The 23561-nt window shown below is 46.8% G+C and overlaps 1 protein-coding gene across 1 annotated transcript in view; it reads right to left on the minus strand.

The window, feature by feature from the left end:
* The window catches only part of LOC140396165 (sortilin-like), a 175135-nt gene that overhangs the window by 89492 nt on the left and 62082 nt on the right, over positions 1-23561 (minus strand). Inside the window, exon 3 of the mRNA XM_072484416.1 lies at positions 10827-10903. Coding sequence (XP_072340517.1) covers positions 10827-10903 — 77 coding nt within the window. The remainder of the gene's footprint in view (positions 1-10826; positions 10904-23561) is intronic.

Consider the following 23561-nt stretch of genomic DNA (forward strand, 5'->3'; position numbering starts at 1 on the left):
CTACTAAGCTGGTATGCCTTGTCCCTGTTCTCTGCCCAAAAAACAATTACGCGTTTCGTCTGTTTCTACCTCACATTTGTTATTTTATTGTAATGGATAATTAAAAACACAATGCAGATAACATTCAAATTTGTTGGAGGTGTGGAACAAGGTTCAGTAAATTTGTCCCCTCCATCCACTGCTACCTTTTCTGTGACGCCGCAATGTTGAATTTTACCCCCAAAACTTTCAGGGCTGATAGTCTCTTGTCATTCAGCTGGTTGGGTACAGACGGGGGCAGAGAGCACTTCAAATCCTTCTTGGGCTGGAACAAGAAGGGGAGGCCCCAAGGGAAGTCAACACAGTCCCAAAAACAAGTAGCAGGGCAGAGAGTAAAGAAATAGTCGGGAACCCAACTTCAGGAACTAATGGCAAACTACAAGAAATATACTGGTTAAAGCAAAAGAGATAAATAATAAACAAGCGAATAAAGCATCCGTGCTGAGGGACAGGTGAGGGGGTATAGCCTAATGAAGAGTTCTATATACTAATGTACAGAGTGTAAGGAATAACTAGATGAACTGCAGGTGCAAATTCAAAATGGAGATTATGATGTAGTAGCTATTACGAAGACATGGCTGCAGGATGGTCAGGACTGGGAACTAAATATACCTGGCTATAATTATTTTTTAAATAAATATTTTATTCCAGAAATGTTCAGGTTATCACATACAAGTTGTTATTTTGTAAACAAAATTATAACCCTCAACACCCTCCCACGACCCAACCCTACTTCCTCTACTCATGCAAACTCTAGTCAAGTGCACCCTATGAATTACTATAAATTGTGTCAGGTTCAGCCTGGAGCAAGAAGAGGTGGAATTCACCCTGTGCAAAATCTCACTCCACACCCCTCACTTTAGCCCAGCTCCTCCTACTTCCTCCCCTTGACTTCCTTCAACGGTGCTTTCCCTGCCCCCAACAACCACACATATACATCAGATATTTTCCCTTCCCTATCTCATCTCAAGGTACCATCTGACCATTAGTTTAGGCCCGGTAGCTGAAGGAACAAAGACAGCTCCTTACAAAGAAAGTCTCGCGCCTGCAAACACCGAAACGAACTCCCTCTCGGGAAATGAAATTTCTCCACTATCACCTCCAGTCCCACAAACATTTCATCATAGAATCCCGACAGTGCAGAAGCAGGCCATTTGGCCCATCGAGTCTACACCAGCCCTCTCAAAGACCCACCCAGGCTCACTCCCACACCCCATCCCTGTAATCCCATAACCCCACCTAACCTTTGCACACTAAGGGCAATTTAGCATGACAAATCCGCCTAACCAGCACATCTTTGGACTGTGGGAGGAAACCGGAGCACCTGCAGGAAACCCATGAAGATACTGGTAGAACATACAGATTCCACAAAGACAGTCACCCGAGGCCGGAATTGAACCTGGGTCCCTGTTGCTGTGAGGCAGCAGTGCTAGCCACTGCACCGCCCTTATCCTCCATAAACAAATCCCTGATCCTCTCGATCCCCTCCCTTTTCCAAATTCTATACATTGCAGACATCTCTGACGGCACCAATGGTTTGCATAAATTGGAGAGAGTAATGACATTGCCCCCAGTATAAAATGCTGCCTAAATTGGTTCCAAATTCTTAGAGATACTACCACCACCACGAGGCTCGTAAAGAACCTGGCCGGAGAGAATGGAAGAGGGGCTGTAACCAACGCCATTCGACACTTACGTACACAGGAAGCTTCCTCCATCCACCCTCACCTCGGGCCCAGCTCCTTCAGCCACCCTCGCATTTTCTCGATGTTCGGCGCCCAGTATAAAACATCAGATCGGGTAGAACCAGCCCTCTAGATTGCCGCTCTTTTGCAGGAAGGCTCTTTGAATCTGAGAGTCTTACCCCCGCAGACAAAGGCCGAGATTAACTTATCAACCCTAACAAAAAGATTTAGGGAGGAAGATCGGGAGATACAAATCGGAACCTCGGTAGAATGTTAGTTTTGACTGTCTACACTGTGCCGGCCAAGGACAACGGGAGGGCATCCCACCTCTTCAAATCCCCCTCCACCAAAGTGACCAGGTTCAATTCATGCAGCAAGGGCCAGTCATGAGGCACCTGACTCCCTAAATATCTAAACCACTGGCCAGACTAAACAGCAGCCTCCCCAAATCCCCCTCCTTCCCAGGGGATTCACCGGAAGATCTTGCTCTTGATCACGTGCAATTTGGACCCTGAGATGGACCCAAAATTCCTCAACAGCTCCATTATCCTACAGACTAGAGAGAGGATCTGAAATGTATGACAGCAGGTCACCAGCATAAAGGGACACCCTGTGCTCCATGCCCCCCCGTCATTACCCCTCCACCCATTTGATGATCGAAGCGCAAATACCAATGGCTCATATGCGAGTAGATACAGTAACGGGGACAGAGGGCATCCCCCTGCCATGTGCCCAGCGATCCGGCTGTACCCTGAACTCACCATGTTGGTCTGGACACTAGCCGCGGGGGTGCTATATAGCTGTCTTCCCAGGAGATAAACGTCTCGAAGAGATACCTCCACTCCACCCGATCAAATGCCTTCTCCCCATCCATGGAGATGATTACCTCCAGAGCCTTCCCCAAAGAAAGCGACAGGACCCCATTTAAAAGTCTCCTGATGTTGGCCGACAATGGTCGGCCCATGACAACCCTGCCTGTTCCACAGAGACCACATCCAAGAAGCACATCACCAGCACCTTTGCGTTGGCATTTAACAGTGTGATAGGCCTGTAAGGCTCGCAGTCCACAAGATCCTTGCCCTTCTAACTTGGAACTCCCCAACTAAATTGATAGAGTTTTTCGAGGAGGTCACAAAAATGATTGATGCAGGTAGGGCAGTGGATGTTGTCTATATGGACTTCAGTAAGGTCCCTCATGGCAGACTGGTACAAAGGGTGAAGTCACACAGGATCAGAGGTGAGCTGGCAAGATGGATACAGAACTGGCTAGGTCATAGAAGGCAGAAAGTAGCAATTGAAGGGTGCTTTTCTGATTGGAGGGTTGTGACTAATAGTGTTCCGCAGGGATCAGTGCTGGTACCTTTGCTGTTCGTAGTATATATAAATAATTTGGAGGAAATGTAACTGGTCTGCTTAGTAAGTTTGGGGACGACACAAAGGTTGGTGGAATTGTGGATAGCGATGAGGACTGTCAGAGGATACAGCAGGATTTAGATCGTCTGGAGACTTGGGCGGAGAGATGGCAGATGGAGTTTAATCTGGACAAATGTGAGGTCATGCATTTTGGAAGATCTAATACAGGTAGGGAATATATAGTGAATGGTAGAACCCTCAAGAATATTGACAGTCAGTGAGATCTAGGTGTACAGGTCCACAGGTCATTGAAAGGGGCAACACAGGTGGAGAAGGTAGTCAAGAAGGCATACGCATGCTTGCCTTCATTGGCCGGGGCATTGAGTATAAAAATTGGCAAGTCATGTTGCAGCTGTATAGAACCTTAGTTAGGCCACACTTGGAGTATAGTGTTCAATTCTGGTCGCCACACTACCAGAAGGATATAGAGGCTTTAGAGAGGGTGCAGAAGAGATTTACCAGGATGTTGCCTGGTATGGAGGGCATTAGCTATGAGGAGAGGTTGAATAAACTCGATTTGTTCTCACTGGAACGACGAAGGTTGAGGCGTGACCTGATAGAGGTCTACAAAATTATGAGGGGCATAGACAGCGTGGATAGTCAGAGACTTTTTCCCAGGGCAGATGGGTCAATTACTAGGGGGTATAGGTTTAAGGTGCGAGGGGCAAGGTTTAGAGATGTATGAGGCAAGTTTGTTTACACAGAGGGTGCCTGGAACTCGCTGCCGGAGGAGGTGGTGGAAGCAGGGACGATAGTGATGTTTAAGTGGCATCTTGACAAATATTTGAATAGGTTGGGAATAGAGGGATACGGACCCCGGAAGTGTACAAGATTTTAGTTTAGACAGGCAGCATGGTCGGCGCAGGCTTGGAGGGCCGAAGGGCCTGTTCCTGTGCTGTACTTTTCTATGTTCTTTAGGATCATAGAGATCGACGCCTACATCAGCCCCATAGTTCCCGATTGTCGAGGCTATCCTTTCACAAAACCCCTTATATGCAGGGAGCGTCATATCCAACCTGGGGTGCTGGGCTCAGCCGACCTCCAGACTTAAATCCATATGTGGAGGGTGGTCAGATATTACAATCTAAATTGATGGACCGAATGGTTGATCAACACGGGTTGCAGGCCACGTTCCCGTACCTCGACAACGTGACCATCTGCGGCCACGATCAGCAGGACCACGACGCCAACCTCCAAAAATTCCTCCAGACCGCTAAAGCCTTGAACCTCACATACAACGAGGACAAGTGCGTGTTTAGCACAAACCGGCTAGCCATCTTGGGATATGTAGTGCGCAATGGGATAATAGGCCCCGACTCCGAACGCATGCGACCCCTCATGGAATTTCCCCTCCCGCACTGCTCAAAAGCCCTAAAACGCTGCCTGGGGTTTTTTTCATATTACGCCCAGTGGGTCCCCCAGTACGCAGACAAGGCCCGCCCCCTAATACAGACCACGACCTTCCCCCTATCGACAGAGGCTTGCCAGGCCTTCAGCCGCATCAAAGCGGATATCACAAAGGCCACGATGCGCGCCATCGATGAGTCCCTCCCCTTCCAGGTCGAGAGCGACACCTCCGATGTAGCTCTAGCGGCCACCCTTAACCAAGCGGGCAGACCCGTGGCCTTTTTCTCCCGAACCCTCCACGCTTCAGAAATCCGCCACTCCTCAGTGGAAAAGGAAGCCCAAGCCATAGTGGAAGCTGTGCAACATTGGAGGCATTACCTGGCCGACAGGAGATTCACTCTCCTCACGGACCAACGGTCGGTAGCCTTCATGTTCGATAATGCACAGCGGGGCAAAATTAAGAACGACAAGATCTTAAGGTGGAGGATCGAGCTCTCCACCTTCAACTATGAGATCATGTATCGTCCCGGAAAGCTGAACGAGCCGTCCGACGCCCTATCCTGCGGCACATGTGGCAACGCACAAATTGACCGCCTCCAAACCCTCCACGAGGACCTCTGCCACCCGGGGGTCACTCGGTTCTACCACTTTATAAAGTCCCGCAACCTCCCCTACTCTGTGGAGGAGGTCCGTACAGTCACAAGGAACTGCCACATCTGCGCAGAGTGCAAACCGCACTTTTTCAGGCCGGATGGTGCGCACCTGATCAAGGCTTCCCGTCCCTTTGAACGCCTTGGTCTGGATTTCAAAGGGCCCCTCCCCTCCACCGACCGCAACATATACTTCCTGAACGTGGTGGACGAGTACTCCCGTTTCCCCTTCGCCATCCCCTGCCCGGACATGACAGCGGCCACAGTCATTAAAGCCCTTAACTGTTCGGTTGCCGCGCATACGTCCACAGAGACAGGGGGTCCTCCTTTATGAGTGACGAGCTGCGCCAGTTCCTGCTCAGCAACGGTATAGCCTCGAGCAGGACGACCAGCTACAACCCCCGGGGGAACGGGCAAGTAGAGAGGGAGAACGGCACGGTCTGGAAGACCGTCCTACTGGCCCTACGGTCCAGGGACCTCCCAGTTTCACGGTGGCAGGAGGTCCTCCCGGACGCTCTCCACTCCATCCGGTCGCTACTGTGTACTAGCACTAACCAAACGCCTCATGAGCGCCTCCTTGTCTTCCCCAGGAAGTCCTCCTCTGGAACGTCGCTGCCGACCTGGCTGGCGGTCCCAGGACCCATCCTGCTCCGAAAACATGTGCGGGCGCACAAGTCGGACCCGTTGGTCGAGAGGGTTCGCCTCCTCCACGCGAACCCGCAGTACGCTTACGTGGAGTACCCCGACGGCCGACAGGACACGGTCTCCCTGCGAGATCTGGCGCCCGCCGGCAACACAAACACCCCCCCCGACACCAATCACCCCCTCCCTGCCACCGGCGCACCCCGCGAGCGCCCCCTTCCCGGGGGGATCGGTCCTCCTCCCAGGTCCGACCAGAAGTGAAGCAGAAGCAGAAACCGTAAGGCTCCCGGAGACGACAACACGGGGACAAGCACCACCACCGGAGCCGAGGCGATCGACGAGGACGATCAGACCGCCCGACCGACTTGTGGCATCAATGTAACATTACTATATTGTGGACTGTAACAAGAACGTTTTTCCTTTTCCCCCTTTTACTGTAAATAGTTCAAAACACAAAAAAAAAAACCTCTGTACATGCAAAAGTTTTCCTCCCAGGACCAGCCTTGTAAACCCTTACCACCATACGAAGCACCACCCCGCCGGGTTCATTTTTAACAAGGGGTGAATGTGGTAGTATGCATTAGGGATCATTTGGGAAAAGATGTCGACTATCTATCTTATCCGAGTACCTGCCCTGATTTGATCTACCAAAATGCATCTCCTCACATTTATCTAAATTAAATTCCATCTGCCATTCATCGAATTTCCTTTCACATGAGCTTCATGGTAGATCAGTGGGAGGGTGGTGGAGGGGTGTAAGAACAGGATAATACCAGAACCACACACAGTGCTTGCCACACTGTCACAATTTGGTCGCCAGGCACTCATAGTTGTGGGCAATAGTTAGAGATCAGCATTGTATGATGCTACCTTCTGATGTTGACATGATTTGTCTCTCTCCTGGGCAGCATTAGTGTTTGTCATATTCCCACCTGATCATATCTCAGCAGTCATTTTTAGGCAGGGGTTGTTATGGTTACAGATGAAGCTCATTGGGGCAGAATGTAAACTCGCCTGATTCCTCCCATCCCCTTCGTGCCACAAGTAAGTTATTTTGGCTGGGTTCCGTCACATTAAGTACAATAAATTTCTTATTCAACTGACGTGAGGTTATAAACTTCATCACACCCACTACTGATCCTGCACATTGCATATTTGGGTTAAATATAAAATGCAGGTCAGCATCTCTGGAGAGAAAAAAGAGTTAATGGGCTGGATTCTCCAGTCCCCCAGCTGGGTGTTCCTCAGTGGCGTGCCGTTCACTGGTGGCAGGATTCTATCTTCCCGCCGCTTCTCCATGGGATTTCCCATTGTAACCACCCAATGCCACCTGGAAACCCAGAAATTCAAGCCAATGTTTCAATTTGATTAACCATCATCAAACATTGGTTCTGATGAAAGAACATTGGCCAAAGAAACTGGGCAGTTAGCAGAACTAAGATATGTGCAATGCTGACCTGCCTTCAGCGTGCCCATGTTTGAGCTCCTCATTCCAGCTAATGCTCTCCCAATCCCATCCAGCTCTCAGCATCGGGGGGATCCTTCCAGAGTGTGCTATTTATAGGGTTCATCAGGTTATTTGCTGTTTGATTTCTTCTGGCTGTTGCTTCAATTCTCCAAAGTATTTTGCATAGCTGTTTAAAGTTGCAAGTCTATAGGGATTAGTGTGGCAGGTGCTCAAGACTTTTTGCTGACTTCCAGGTTCCTGCTCCCAGACAAGGTTGCATGACTAGGCATTGCCCCTGAAATCCAGCATGATTGAGAGATGATGGGGAGAGGAAGAGGAGGAGGATGATGAAGAGGAGAGGATGAGGAGCAGGAGGACAATGAGAAGGATAATGAGGATGAGGCGAAGGATGACAAAGAGGAGGAGAATAACGGAGTGGAGGAGGAAGACGAAGAGGAGGAGGAGGCCGACAAAGAGGCAGAGGAGGACGAAGAGGAGGAGGACGATGAAGAGGAGGCGGAGGAGGATGAAGAGGAGGATGACGAAGAGGAGGAGGATGATGAAGAGGAGGAGGAGGACGAAGAGGAAGAGGAGGAGGACGAAGAGGAAGAGGAGGACGAAGAGGAGGAGGACGAAGAGGAGGAGGACAAAGAGGAGGAGGATGACGAAGAGGAGGTGGACAACAAAGAGAGGGAGGATGAAGAGGTGGAGGATGATGACGAGGAGGACGAGGAGGAGGAGGACGAAGAGGAGGAGGACGACGAAGCAGAGGAGGAGGAGGATGAAGAGGATGAGGATGACGAAGAGGAGGAGGATGACGAAGAGAAGGAGGATGATGAAGAGGAGGAGGAGGATGAAGAGGAGGACGACGAAGAGGAGGTGGACGACGAAGAGGAGGAGGACGAAGAGGAGGAGGATGACAAAGAGAGGGAGGATGAGGAAGAGGAGGACGACGACGATGACAATAAAAAGACAACAATGACGATACGTAGGAGACCGATAATGAGGAGGAAGCAGGCTCTCAATAGGAAGCCAATCTGTTCATTGCATTCAGGGAGTAATTTTCGGACTAAACCTCAACAAGTAACAACGTGCAATGTCTGCATTTCAAGGAAGAGGTCCTTCCCAAAATCTGCCACTTGTTGCAGACAAAGTGGGCAGCACGGTAGCATTGCGGATAGCACAATTGCTTCACAGCTCCAGGGTTCCAGGTTCGATTCCGGCTTGGGTCACTGTCTGTGCGGAGTCTGCACATCCTCCCCGTGTGTGCGTGGGTTTTCTCCGGGTGCTCCGGTTTCCTCCCACAGTCCAAAGATGTGCAGGTTAGGTGGATTGGCCATGATAAATTGCCCTTAGTGTCCAAAATTGCCCTTAGTGTTGGCTGGGGTTACTGGGTTATGGGGATAGGGTGGAGGTGTTGACCTTGGGTAGGATGCTCTTTCCAAGAGCCGGTGCAGACTCGATGGGCCGAATGGCCTCCTTCTGCGCTGTAAATTCTATGAAAGTTCAGCTTCAGAGCAGTTCAAGGACCAGACGGCCATTGACTGTGAAGGTGGCTGTGACAATTAACTTTTTTGCATCTGGTTCCATTGAGACAGACGATATTAGCACCAAAATGAACCAAAGGATGGATCCTGGGTGGCAAGTGATATTTGCTGAAACCACAGATGATGACTCCACTGTGCAACCCATGCACACATGTGCTGCATACCTACAAGAAATGTGAGTGATTTCACTCTCACTGGTGGGGTGAAGGAACACGTCTGCTGACTGGAAGAGCCCTGCAGTACTCAACAAAACAGGTCAAGATTCATCATGTCGGTCTCCATGCTGCACTGCCTCACCATCATGGCAAGAAGACCTTTTCCTTCAGCTATTCAGCAAGAAGAGATAATTCAGCCAACACAGCCCTTTGTTGGCTGGGCTGTCCACACAGATCCCAGTAACAACAACAATTCCCCACTGAAGATAATCTTAGAGAACATTTGAGCAGCTTTGGCTCTCAGAGGGCCCATTGGAGCATGGGCAGCAGCAGCCCATGCATGATGATCCCACTTACACAATGTCATTAAACGTCTTTCAGCACATGCACATACAAAATTTTTCAGGGCTCGTCTTCTGCCACTGATATCCACAGATATTTGCTCCCCCCGCTTTTGGAACATGTTCCTGGTGGGCATCTGACAAGAGGGAATTTCTCCCCCTCCAGCAAGGCCTCCAGCACGATGCTCATAAACCTTGGATCCAATGCTCTCTTATGTTGTGTTCTTATTCAAGGCTTCCCAGGACAGATTCAATTCCTGCATTACTGTCAACACATGCTCCCGCCAAAATCTGCCTCCGCTTTAAGAGGTGCGAGCAGGATTTAAATGCTGCCGGTCACTATTGATATTGGCATCCTGTTGATGCATCAGCCAAAAAACAAAAACAGTTACCACTGAATTATTAAAATGATCAAGCAGAATTAAATTGGCATGCAATTTTCATTACAATCAAAGGGTGTGGGTTAATCAAGTTTGGTGATCCTCATGCATGTGTTCGGAAGCTGTTGAATTTAGGCCCAGGTCTACCCCTTACGCAGGCACATTAATCACTACTCATTTATTATTCATAAAGGTCTTGTCAAAAGCCGACCTTGTTTAACATGTTTCTGTTGAGTTCCTAACAAGAGCATCTAACAAATCTGCGATCTGCTGGGTGTACAAGGATAGCAGGTGCAGGGAAATGCGATCACCTCCAAGTTGCCCCCCAAAGTCAAAACATCCAGATTTGGATGTGTTATGCCACCCCTTCAAAGACACTGGGTCAAATTCCTGGAATTTCTGATCAAACAGCACTTTGGACTACAGCAGACCGACTACAACAGATTCAGAAGGTGGGTCACCACCACCGCCTCTCAGGGAAACTAGGGATGGACAATAAATTGCCAGCACAACTAAATCCCAAGAAAGGCAGTTTGAAAATCGCCTGTCGATGGTGGAGAGCGAGTGTTTAAGGTGATCGGGCAGGCTGCTTTGTCCTGCATTTTATCGAGTTTCTAGAGTGTTGTTTGAGCTGCACTCATCCAGGCAAGTAGTATTCCAACAGACCACCTTTTGATGGTGGACAGGCTTTGCGGAAGCCAGAAAAGGGGGTTAGTCATCACAAAGCGCCCTCTGACCTGACCTGCTTCTGTGCCTCACGGAATTTATAATCTTCTGGTCACTGGTTGCCCTCCCATTAAGAGTGAGATAAAGAGGATTTTTCTCTCATCTCAGAGGGTCATTTAGTCTGTGGAATTCTTTCATTGACTATTACAGGTTGAATTGGAAAAACATTTGATCAACCAGGGAGTCAGGGGTTGTGTGTGTTAGGACAGGAAAGTGGAGTTGACACTACAATCAGATCAGCCATGATTTTATTGAGCGGCGAGGGGCCAAATGGCCTACTCCTGCCCCTATTTCTTATGTCCTTGTGTTGTGGTGTGTTCACTTCTTACAGCTATTTTCTGTAGAGGATGATCTTATATCAGTCGCTTTTTCCATTGCAGATGTGACTGAACTCATTATGAGGAGCCCGACACCAGAATTGCAGAATACAAGGATATCAGTTGCACTGCCTTACCTTCGGTACAGTCGTGAACTTCCGCCAAAAAACAGCCAAGCAAGTGGCAAGTTGAAAGTAGTCAAAGCAAGAATGATCTGAAAAAATGTGTATCAATTTTAGTGCTAAACATAGAACATAGAACATACAGTGCAGAAGGAGGCCATTCAGCCCATCGAGTCTGCACCGACCCACTTAAGCCCTCCACCCTATCCCCGTAACCCAATAACACCTCCTAACCTTTTTGGTCTCTAAGGGCAATTTATCATGGCCAATCCACCTAACCTGCACGTCTTTGGACTGTGGGAGGAAACCGGAACACCCGGAGCACCATGCAGACACGGGGAGAACGTGCAGACTCCTCACAGACAGTGACCCAGCGGCGAATCGAACCTGGGACCTTGGCGCTGTGAAGCCACAGTGCTATCCACTTGTGCTACCATGCTGCCCCACAGTAAAGTACAATGTAGTTGAAGAATTCAAGATAACAAGGTAAGTATTATATTTTAAGTTTACCAAAAGTGGGAGAAAAGAGATGCGGGTACCATATGGGCACTATGCTCTGTACGTGCTGCCAGCAGGGTGCCAAATATATTGAGGGAACTGTTCATTAAAAGGGCTTTATAAACCATCATGAGGCGCTCATTCCTTGAAGATAATCAAAATGAGGACTCGTTATAAAAATGGCTTTTTAATTTAACAGAAATGAATTTGTAACATCGCTCAAGATTCCTACCATCTTCCCCCCACCTTTAGCACTGCGCACGGTCTGCAAGTTTGTTACTGTTTCTTGTGCTCCACATCCTCCCCGATGGAGCAGAGGGTGATGGAAGGGCAAGGGGCAGAGAACAGGACAGTGTGGATCCTCTAGCAATGGGCCGAACGTCTCCGAACGCCTCCTTCTGAGTTGTAAACTCATAGGTCAAATACCTGAATACCCACCCTCCCGGAACTGCCTTGCTGCAGTGAGACACCAGTTTGACACATCACCAGGACAGTGGAAATGAAACAAATGCTTCTAAATACCAGTGTGTTCCTATCAGCAGGAGGGGGCATAATTAAAATCCATCAGCAACAAAAGTCTGTCCTACAAACTCCCTCGACCGGTGTGTGGCGGTGGTTATTCCCCCTTGGGTCCAAATGACCCAATGGCATTTGGTCATAATGATATGTGGGAGTGTAGCTAAGTGCGGTTTTATTTATTCATTCATGGGATGTGGATGTCACTGACTGGGCCAGCATGTATTGCCCATCGATCGTTGCTCTGGAACGGAGTGACTTGCTGTGCCATTTCAAGAGTCAACCCTTGGTGAAGGCAAGATCAGGTAAGGTAAGGATGGCAGATTTCCTTTCCTAAAGGACATTAGTGAATCAGATGTTTTTTTATAATAACAATCGACAATGGTTTCATGGTCATCTCTAGACCCTTAATTCCATATTTTTATTGAATTCAGATTTCACCATCTACCTCGGTGGGATTTTCAGCCTGGTCACCGGGGCATTACCCTAGATCTCTGGATTATTAGTCCAGTGACACCATTACATCAAAAATGGCTCCCCAAAACATATCTGGAGATGAGAATGGATAACTGAATCAACCTCTTGGATGCATGTTATTCGGACACCAGCAGTCCATCCACATTAAAGGTTATTGCTAACAATTGACCACTCCATCTGGTGCAGCGGGAGAAACTGGAGGGGCAAGTTTGTAATAAGACCATAAGACATAGGAGCAGAATTAGGCCACTCAGCCCATCGAGCCTGCTCCACCATTCAATCATGGCTGATATTTTCTCATCCCCATTCTTCTGCCTTCTCCCCTTAATCCTCGATCCCCTTATTAATAGGGGAAGTGGGGCCCTGGAATTCAACTCCAGTTAATCCTGCCCTTAAAGATTATTGTGGTCTTATCTGGAGAGCATCAGGAAGCTTCCCAATACTCTACAGCTTACCATGTACAACAACTGTACCCTGCAATGGTACAGACAGGTCTCTTATCCAGGAAAAGGACCCTATGTGAAGTCTATGGTGTCTCTGGTGTGACTAGAGATGGGGGAGGTGTGTTTTGGTGCACGCCCGAATGTAGCACGAAAATCCTATTCTATTTTTCTTCTGGTTGATTGAGCAATGGCGGTGGCTAATTTAAAACCATGATCCTGGAATGTGTGGGGTTAGGGTTAGGGTCATCCTATCGAAAGGAAATGGATTCTTGTCCTTCCTTAGAAAGAAGAAAATGTAATTAGCCTCGTTAGAGGAGACTCATTTAGCTGACCAGGAGCATTTAAAGCAAAACTGGGACTGGGGCAGGTATTTTCACCTTGGTCTCGATTAGGTGTGGGGGAGTAGCAATTCTAGTCAATAAAAATGTTCCCTTCAAGATAGGGCATGAGGGGCAGATATGTGATTGTTACGGTGCTTGTGTATGGAGAATTTGTTTCAATAATGTGCGTGTATGGTGCTCCAAATTATTCCCCGGAGTTTGTTACCAAAGTCTTCATGTATTTCCCAAGCTGTCATTGGCAAATAATTTTGTGGGTGGGAATGTTAATTGTCACCTAAACCTCCTGTTGGATGAACTCCCTGTAATCAGAAATCCTCCCACCCTTCAGGCTAGGAAACTAGCATCGGTATGCGAGGACGTGATGTGGAGAACACGGTAACCTAGAGACAAAGAATTTTTCTCTGCTCCTCATCAATGCCATACTAGAATTGACTATTTCTTCATGCCAAGAACAATCCGATATTTGGTGTCCCCCTGCTCTATATTGTCATTTCTGATCATGCTCCTGTTTACCTTGAGTTTTTACTCATCCCACCCCCTGACCCACAACATGGCTTTTTGACGTGTTCCTGCTTCGGGATAAATCTTTGGAATTTCAGCTTTTTTAATCATTCAATTTCCTTTCCGATGCAACCCCATCATTTTGTGGAAAACTTGCAAGGCTTATGCGAGGGGGTTGGTTATTTCTTATACAACCAATGAAAGGCGTAGAATGCAGGGATGTCAGCATCGGTTGGAAGTTAGATTGGCTGAGGCTGAGGGGGGAGTACAGTAGGAAGCCCAACCACTCAGTGTTGAGGGGGATTAACGCAATTCAGCCGGTGCTTGATTCCTTACTGACTCAGTGGGCCTAGAGGAGTTTAAAGTTTGCGAAGCAAAAATTGTATGAGTTTGGGAGCTTTTTTGACTAACAAGAGAGCCAATTCTAGGGCTATCCTCTCTGTGCTAGATTCCGAGGGTAATGGATATTAAGAAGGAATTTCGAGATTTTTATGCTGAGTTCAATGGAGTGATCAGTTTATTTATATGAAATAAAAAGAAACCTCGATTGAAGTAGATTAAGTTGCAGCTTCCAGAGTCTAAGGGGGAAATTGTGGGTGCTGAAATTTAAAATGTACCAAATAGCCTCTCATCTTAGGTTTATAAAGGATTGAGTTATAAAAGGACCCTTCCTCCATTTGGCTCGATGTAGAAACAGGCCCACCTGTGTATCCTGTACAGGCCTTATTGTTTTACAGGACTCGCCTGGTTCTGCTAAGTGCGAGAATCCTATAATTATCAACGCTCTTAGGCCTTGGGAGGATGGTCTGTCATCTGGAAGGGAAATTTAAATTAACTCACACTCTCGCTCCAATCCAGATTTTTCACCAGGCCTTAGGGCCCATGGATTCAATATCTGGTGTTCAGTGGTGCCTCCTCATCATCCTTTGAGCAACTATGCCAATAATTTGACATCCTGAGACACTCACTTTTTAAATATCTGCAACTTAGAGACTTTATCCTTAATAAGACAACTGTGCACCTTGTGCTTCAATGTCCCTGGTGGAAAAAATTCAGACTTCGGCGGAGCCTAAACAGTTAATTAGCAGGTTTTAGGATATTTTGTTTTCCAGATCCTGAGTATGAGGCAGATACATTAGCGACCTTAAAAACTTATCTGGATAGATACATGAACAGACAGGGTACAGAAGTGTAGTGGCGGTTGGTCTAGATAGGACACACGATCAGCATGGGCTTGGAGGGCCGAAGAGCCTGTTCCTGTGCTGTACTGTTCTTTGTTCTTATACTGGGCAGTCTTGGGAGAGAGACTTGGCAGTCAACATCGACGATGTGGCATGGGGCAGCATATGGGAATATGCCAATAAAATTTCAGGATGGAATAGAATGAAAGAGTCTCAGTTCGAAATATTGCAGTTTTCATATTGCGCCACGTTTGAGGCAAAGGGTTTATTCTGCTATATCCTCGATGTACCTAAAGTGCCAGGTAGTCACAGGTGACTATACACACGCGTGTGGGCCTCTGTGACAATTTATTCCTATTGCTCTAGTGTAGTTAGAGCTTGAGATGATGTGTGGCACGGCATAGGAATTTTATCCTTTATTCCTAATTCTGGTCTCCCAGGCAAGAGAATGATTGACACGAGTGAAAAAAGGCTGCATAATATCCTAACTTTTGCAGCATGGAAAACTATCCCCTCTCACTGGATTAGTGACAAGTGTCCTTTGATTCAAAATTGGCAGAAAATAATTATGGATTGTATCACCAGGAAATTCTTTTTTTTTTCATACAGTTAGAGTACCCAATGTTTTTTTTCCAATTAAGTGGCAATTTAGTGTGGCCAATCCACCTAACCTGCACCTGCAACCTCCACATGGACAGTGACCCAGGGCCGCGATTTGAACCTGGGTCCTCAGCGCCGCAGTCCCAGTGCTAACCACTGCGCCACATGCCGCCCCGGGAAATTCCTGACTTCTGTACCTCATTCCAAATTTGACACATTCCGAAAAGTGTGGAACCCCATCTCAAATTTGTAGGATCCATGCAGCAAGTCTTAGTTTCGCTATACATAAAAGAGTGCATCTGTTTATCATATAATTTACAGTGCAGAAGGAGACCATTCGGCCCATCGAGTCTGCACCGGCTCTTGGAAAGAGCACCCTTCCCAAGGTCAACACCTCCACCCCATCCCCATAACCCAGCAACCCCACCCAACACTAAGGGCAATTTTGGACACTAAGGGCAATTTATCATGGCCAATCCACCTAACCTGCACATCTTTAGACAGTGGAAGGAAACCGGAGCACCCGGAGGAAACCCACGCAGACACGGGGAGGATGCGCAGACTCCGCACAGACAGTGACCCAAGCCGGAATCGTACCTGAGACCCTGGAGCTGTGAAGCAATTGTGCTATCCACAATGCTACCGTGCTGCCCATTCAATCATTATGTAATTCAATCATGCTTGTGTGGCTTTGCCCTCTTCGCCTCTTTTGTCTACTCGATCCATTGTACAGTTAGAGACACTAAATTCTCAGAACTATAGTTCTGAGGTTATGTCTTTTTCTGTTATGTATGCAGCAATAATTGTTTTGTACTGTAGCAGTTTGATTTTGAATGTTTGTTGCGTTATCCATAAAAATGATAAAACTTGAATAAAAATATACATTTATAAAATGAAAATCAGGCAGGCTGATTTGTTCCTCAAGCTGAATTTAACTTGGTCAGAAAGACCCCTGTGCATCTGTAGACCCGTAGTTTTTAATGTTCTCGGAAAGAGGGACTGAGTGTCGGAGATTGTGCAATGAAGCTTAACTTTAACAATGTGAACTCTTACAGGAAGGGGAAGGAATATGTAGGATGATGTACTTCAGTGTCAGAGGAGTGAGCAGGCAGAACAAGTTTCTCCCATTGGGGTAAGAAAAACACAAGCAGAACAAATAATTCCTCTTGAAGGCGATTTAAAACTGGCAGAGCTGGTCATTCCACATTACAGAGTGTCAGTTGCAAACTGGTTACACTTGAACCGATAAGAGTTATGACTGAGACGTCTGTAACTTTAGCTGCCCCACCCTTTTAGTTAACGAGACTGTTGAGAGGTATGCGTATTAAATAAGAAAAAAATATCAATTCACGTTTAGGAATATGCTGCAGGCTTCTAAAAATATCAAAAACAGTTCATTTTTCAACTGCTAATGCACTGCAGCACTAACTGTTGCACACATGATCCTATTGCTTCCCGAAAATGATTTATTAAACAAAGAACAAAGAAAAGTATAGCACAGGAACAGGCCCTTCGGACCTCCAAGCCTGCACCGATCATGCTGCCCGTCTAAATTAAAATCTTCTACACTTCAGGGGTCTGTATCCCTCTATTCCCATCCTATTCATGTATCTGTCAAGGTGCCCCTTAAACGTCACTATCGTCCCTGCTTCCACCACCTCCTCCGACAGCGAATTCCAGGCCACCCTCTGTGTGAAAAAAGTGCCTCGTACATCATCTCTAAACCTTGCCTCTCGCACCTTAAACCTATGCCCCCTAGTAATTATGGAGAGAGTGGAAGGAAAATAAGAAGAGTGAATTGGCTTCTTATCAAAAGAGCAGGTAACGCATGTTAATAATCTTACCTCGTAAAGAATAAAATATTTCAGAGGGAAAGGCAAAAAATAAAATAATTTCTTGAGAAGTTGCTCAGCATTTGCTTGTTACCCGTACACTTCAACTACGAAATTATTCTGCAAAATCCACCATCTGGTAATTTACACAAATCATGGTACCCAGCCCAGCCATGTCTCTTGACTTCTGATCTCCGGGTAAGCGTTCTCCAAGGCGGCCTTCAGGACACTCGACAACGCAGAATCGCCGAGCAGAAACCTATAGCCAAGTTCCGCACACATGAGTGCGGCCTCAACCGGGACCTGGGATTCATGTCGCATTACATTCACCCCCCACCATCTGGCCTGGGCTTGCGAAATCCTACCAACTATCCTGGCTTGAGACAATTCACACCTCTTTAACCTGGGGTTACCCCATCTCTGGATCTGTAAACACTTAATTAACTGCAAATGCTCGCATTCTAAGCATTGTCTTGAATCTTTGAATTTGTCTATATATATGTTTCTGGAACATACCTCTTCATTCACCTGAGGAAGGAGCAGTGCTCCGAAAGCTAGTGTTTGAAACAAACCTGTTGGACTTTCACCTGGTGTTGTAAGACTTCTTACTGTGCTCACCCCAGTCCAACGCAGTCATCTCCACATCTTGACTTTTATGCAGAGAAGCCAGAAGATAAAAATGCTTCTCTCTAAATATAACTGCAAACATTTGTACACTATTTCTAGGATTCCTAGAGGCAGCAAGACCATCAATTGAGTTGTGACAGCCACAGGTCGCCTGTTATTGAAATCCTTGGGTTGACTCTGCATCTGATTTCCCTCTATCGCTTACCAGAAAACCCCCAGCAATTCCATAACTCTGTGGCAGCGCAACCAAAATCATGAGGTCACCATGAATAAATAACACCTTCCTATTTGTTGTTATTTCATCGTGGCACCAAATGTTACCAATAATAGAGGCGGGGTACTCATTCAAACTCTTATGCCCCCCCCCCTTTCAATTGCATCCATTAGTAATTGACCCGAGCTTCCCTGTTGCCAACTTGTTCTGCTTACATTGCCCTCAAGGTGGCTGCAGTGTGGAATGCCAGCTTGATTGACTGTCATCTTTATAGAACATAGACCATTACAGCACAGTACAGGCCCTTCGGCCCTCAATGTTGCGCCGACCTGTGAAACCACTCTAAAGCCCATCTACACTATTCCCTTATCGTCCATATGTCTATCCAATGACCATTTGAATGCCCTTAGTGCTGGCGAGTCCACTACTGTTACAGGCAGGGCATTCCACGCCCTTACTACTCTCTGAGTAAAGAACCTACCTCTGACATCTGTCCGATATCTATCTCCCCTCAATTTAAAGCTACGTCCCTTCATGCTAGACATCACCATCCGAGGAAAAAGTCTCTCACTGTCCACCCTATCCAATCTTCTGATCATCTTGTATGCCTCAATTATGAAATGAAAATCGCTTATTGTCACAAGTAGGCTTCAAATGAAGTTACTGTGAAAAGCCCCTAGTCGCCACATTCCGGCACCTGTTCGGGGAGGCTGTTACGGGAATTGAACCGAGCTGCTGGCCTGCCTTGGTCTGCTTTCAAAGCCAGCGATTTAGCCCTGTGCTAAACAGCCCCTGTATAACCTCTTAACCTTCTTCTCTCTAACGAAAACAGCCTCAAGTCCCTCAGCCTTTCCTTATAAGATCTTCCCTCCATACCAGGCAACATTCTAGTAAATCTCCTCTGCACCCTTTCCAATGCTTCCACATCCTTCCTATAATGCGGCGACCAGAATTGCACGCAATACTCCAAATGCGGCCGCACCAGAGTTTTATACAGCTGCAACTTGACCGCATGGCTCCGAAACTCAATCCCTCTACCAATAAAAGCTAACACACCGTACGACGTCTTAACAACCCTCTCAAACTGGGTGGCAACTTTCAGGGATCTATGTAAATGGACACCGAGATCTCTCTGCTCATCCACACTGCCAAGAATCTTACCATTAGCCTTCCTGTCTTCCTGTTATTCCTTCCAAAATGAATCACCTCACACTTTTCTGTATTAAACTCCATTTGCCACCTCTCAGCCCAGCACTGCAGCTTATCTATGTCCCTCTGTAACTTGTAACATTCTTCCGCACTGTCCACAACTCCGCCGAATTTAGTGTCATCTGCAAATTTACTCACCCATCCTTCTACGCCCTCCTCCAGTCATTTCTAAAAATGACAAACAGCAGTGGCCCCAAAACAGATCCTTGTGGCACACCACTAGTAACTGGACTCAAGTCTGAACACTTCCCATCAGCCACCACCCTTTGTCTTCTTCCAGCTAGCCAATTTCTGATCCAAACTGCTAAATCTCCCTGAATCCCATGCTTCCATATTTTCTGCAGTAGCCTACCGTGGGGAACCTTATCAAACGCTTTACTGAAATCCATATACACCACACCAACTGCTTTACCCTCATCCACCTGTTTGGTCACCTTCTCAAAGAACTCAATAAGGTTTGTGAGGCACAACCTACACTTCACAAAACCGTGTTGACTATCTCTAATCAAATTATTCCTTTCCAGATGATTATACATCCTATCTCTTATAAACCTTTCCAAGATTTTGCCCACAACAGAAGTAAGGCTCACTGGTCTATCGTTACCTGGGTTGTCTCTACTCCCCTTCTTGAACAAGGGGACAACATTTGCTATCCTCCAGTCTTCTGGCACTATTCCTGTAGACAATGATAATTTAAAGATCAAAGCCAAAGGATCAGCAATCTGCTCCCTAGCTTCCCAGAGAATCCTAGGATAAATCCCATCCGGCCCAGGGGACTTATCTATTTTCACACTTTCCAGAATCGCTAACACCTCCTCCTTATGAACCTCAAGCCCTTCTAATCTAGTAGCCTGAATCTCAGTATTCTCCTCGACAACATTGTCTTTTTCCTGTGTGAATACTGATGAAAAATTTTCATTTAGCACCTCTTCTATCTCCTTGGACTCCAAGCACAACTTCCCACTACTGTCCTTGACTGGCCCTACTCTTACCCTAGTCATTCGTTTATTCCTGACATATCTATAGAAAGCTTTAGGGTTATCCTTTATCCTACCTGCCAAAAACTTCTCATGTCCCCTCCTGGCTCTTCTTTGCTCTCTCTTTAGGTCCTTCCTAGCTAACTTGTAACTCTTGAGCGCCCTAACTGAACCTTCATGTCTCAGCTTTACATAAGCCTCCTTCTTCCTCTTGACAAGTGTTTCAACTGCTTTAGTAAACCACGGTTCCCTTTCTCGACCACTTCCTCCCTGCCTGACAGGTACATACTTATCAAGGACACGCAATAGTTGTTCCTTGGACAAGCTCCACATTTCCATTGTGCCCATCCCCTGCAGTTTTACTTTCCATCCGATGCATCCTACGTCTTGCTTCATCGCATCATAATTGCCTTTCCCTCAGATATAACTCTTGCCCTGCGATATATACCTATCCCTTTCCATCACTAAAGTAAACGTAATCGAATTGTGGTCACTATCACCAAAGTGCTCACCTACCTCCAAATCTAACAGGATAATCCTGGTTCATTACCCAGTACCAAATCCAATATGGCCTTGCCTCTCGTTGGCCTATCTACATACTGTGTCACGAAACCCTCCTGCACACATTGGACAAAAACGGACCCATCTAAAGTACTCGAGCTATAGCCTTTCCAGTCAATATTTGGAAAGTTAAAGTCCCCCACAACAACTATCCTGTTGCTTTCGCTCCTATCCAGAATCATCTTTGCAATCCTTTCCTCTACATCTCTGGAACTTTTCGGAGGCCTATGGAAAACCCCTAACAGGGTGACCTCTCCTTTCCTGTTTCTAACCTCAGCCCATACTACCTCAGTAGACGAGTCCTCATCAAACGTCCTTTCTGCCCTTGACTAACAATGCCACCCCTCCCCCTCTTTTACCACCTTCCATGAGCTTACTAAAATATCTAAACCCCATTCCTGTCTATTTTCATGTCTCCGAAATGGCCACAACATCGAAGTCCCAGGTGCCAACCCATGCCGCAAGTTCACCCACCTTATTTAGGATGCTCCTGGCATTGAAGAAGACACACTTTAAACCACTTTCCTGCCTGCCGGTACACTCCTGCAACTTTGAAACCTTACTCATGACCTCACTACTCTCAACCTCCTGTATACTGGAGCTACAATTCAAGTTCCCAAGCCCCTATTCCTCGTCTCGCTATCACATGGCACGGGTAACAACCCAGAGATAATAACTCTGTTTGTCCTAGATCTAATTTTCCACCCTAGCTCCCTAAATTCCTGCCTAACATCCCTATCCCTTTTCCTACCTATGTCGTTGGTACCTATGTGGACCACGACTTGGGGCTGCTCCCCCTCCCACTTAAGGATCCCGAAAATACGATCCGAGATATCACGCACCCTGGCACCTGGGAGGCAACACACCAACCGCGAGTCTCTCTCGTTCCCACAGAATCCCCTATCTATCCCCCTAACTATGGAGTCTCCAATGACTAATGCTCTACTCCTCTCCCCCCTTCCCTTCTGAGCAACAGGGACAGACTCTGTGCCGGAGACCTGTACCCCATGGCTTACCCCTGGTAAGTCGGCCCCCCCAACAGTATCCAAAGCGGTATACTTGTTACTAAGGGGAACGGCCACAGGGGATCCCTGTACTGACTGCTTCCTCCCAGCCCCTCTCACCGTCACCCATCTATCTTTATTCTTCGGAAGCTATAATTTACCATTTGATGTGGTGTTTCAATGTCTGTATGTTTACTTGGGCAGGATTAAGAGGTGTGGGGTGGGCAAAATGTCTGCTTTCGATACTATGAACAGCAGTATCTGCTAATGTTTTTATAAAGTTGTAAGAGCAACAGTTCTTTTCAGAGATTTATTCAGCTGCTTCTCGTGTTTTTTTGATTAGCTTTTTAAAAACTTGCCACTGTTAATATATGACCCATTGGTTCTGTATACAGTGCATACTGGGTGAATGGGCATGATGAATGCAGGAGGTAGCATGGAGCGGGGCAAGAGGGTAATGGTTGGGCTACTGAAGGGGCATGGTGTGCCTTTAAGGGATAGCAGCATCCCTTTACTAGATGGGAGGAATGTTATATAATCCAGTCTCAGTTTCATTTTTGCCTTTTAGCGCATGCACCAACACTCAGCTCTGCAACTGCTGAGTCTTCGAGCTTTTTGACTGATATACAAATATTCTCAGTGCCTATTCTAAACAAATGAAGCCACAATGTGTTCAGACAAAGCCTCATGAGTGATTGCTGTTTTTGCAAGTATAACAGACAGCAGGTGATATGAGAGGGCTCAGGGATATGAAAGGGCAATGGGTAAGAAAGGCATTAAGGGGAAATGGGGGCGGGGGGGGGGGCAGTGTATGAGAGAATGAGGCCTTTAATTTAACTGAGCTGAAGTCCCAGACAAGAAAGGCAGACCTTCTAAACAGCCTGCCTCAGCACTCATCCACCTCCATGGCCATCTCTGAACTGCATCCTGCAGCGATGGGCCACACCCCACCCTCCAAAAACCACCAAATTTGAATGAAAATATGATGGGCACGGGACGGGCCCTTTTAACTGAGAGAGATCTTCAGCCCACTTTCAGATTTTGACCAACTCATTTTGTAATTTCTGAGTTTCCTCTTCCAATTCCACTATCCTTTTTAGCTTATCACTGGAAATTCTGCCCAATTTGTAGTACGTTCTGGGGCTTCATCATGCATGTAAATTAGAAACTGAAGCATTATGATGATCAGAAGGAACTGAAAATATCCGGCACTGAGCCATGAGCGTCAGCGCAGACTTGATCGGCCGAATGGCCTACCTCTGCACTGAAGGGATTCTATGAATTAAGAATCAGTATAGTTAGCAAATTAACTATGGAGCACCAATGAGCATGCTTTGTAACACTGTCACAGCACAATACATCAGAAACCACACTAATGTGACATTAGACCACCACAGAGAGCCATTGTCACTTGAAACATAATCCGTGTGCATAGTGAGCGTGCCGATCAGCTCCAGTAAGGTTGATGAGTTGTATGGGTAGTGACATATTTTTCCAATTTTTAACTCACAATCTATCAACTACTTATGTGGAGAGTCTGCACAATTATCCAGGACATGATGACGCAATGCACAGACTGCAACCTAGAATCATAGTCTTTGATAGCTGTGATATCCTCATTCCAATCAAGCAACACATAGTTGTCATCTATAGCGTGTTCTAATTTCAGCAATGTTACAGTAAGCACAGACAGTGAATGTCGCACAACTGACTGAAATACCTTAATTACTCGGTAGGGATGATTCTGCAATTCCGTGCTCCAGATAGGT

Source organism: Scyliorhinus torazame, chromosome 19 (assembly GCF_047496885.1).
Source record: "Scyliorhinus torazame isolate Kashiwa2021f chromosome 19, sScyTor2.1, whole genome shotgun sequence".
Lineage (NCBI taxonomy): Eukaryota > Metazoa > Chordata > Chondrichthyes > Carcharhiniformes > Scyliorhinidae > Scyliorhinus > Scyliorhinus torazame.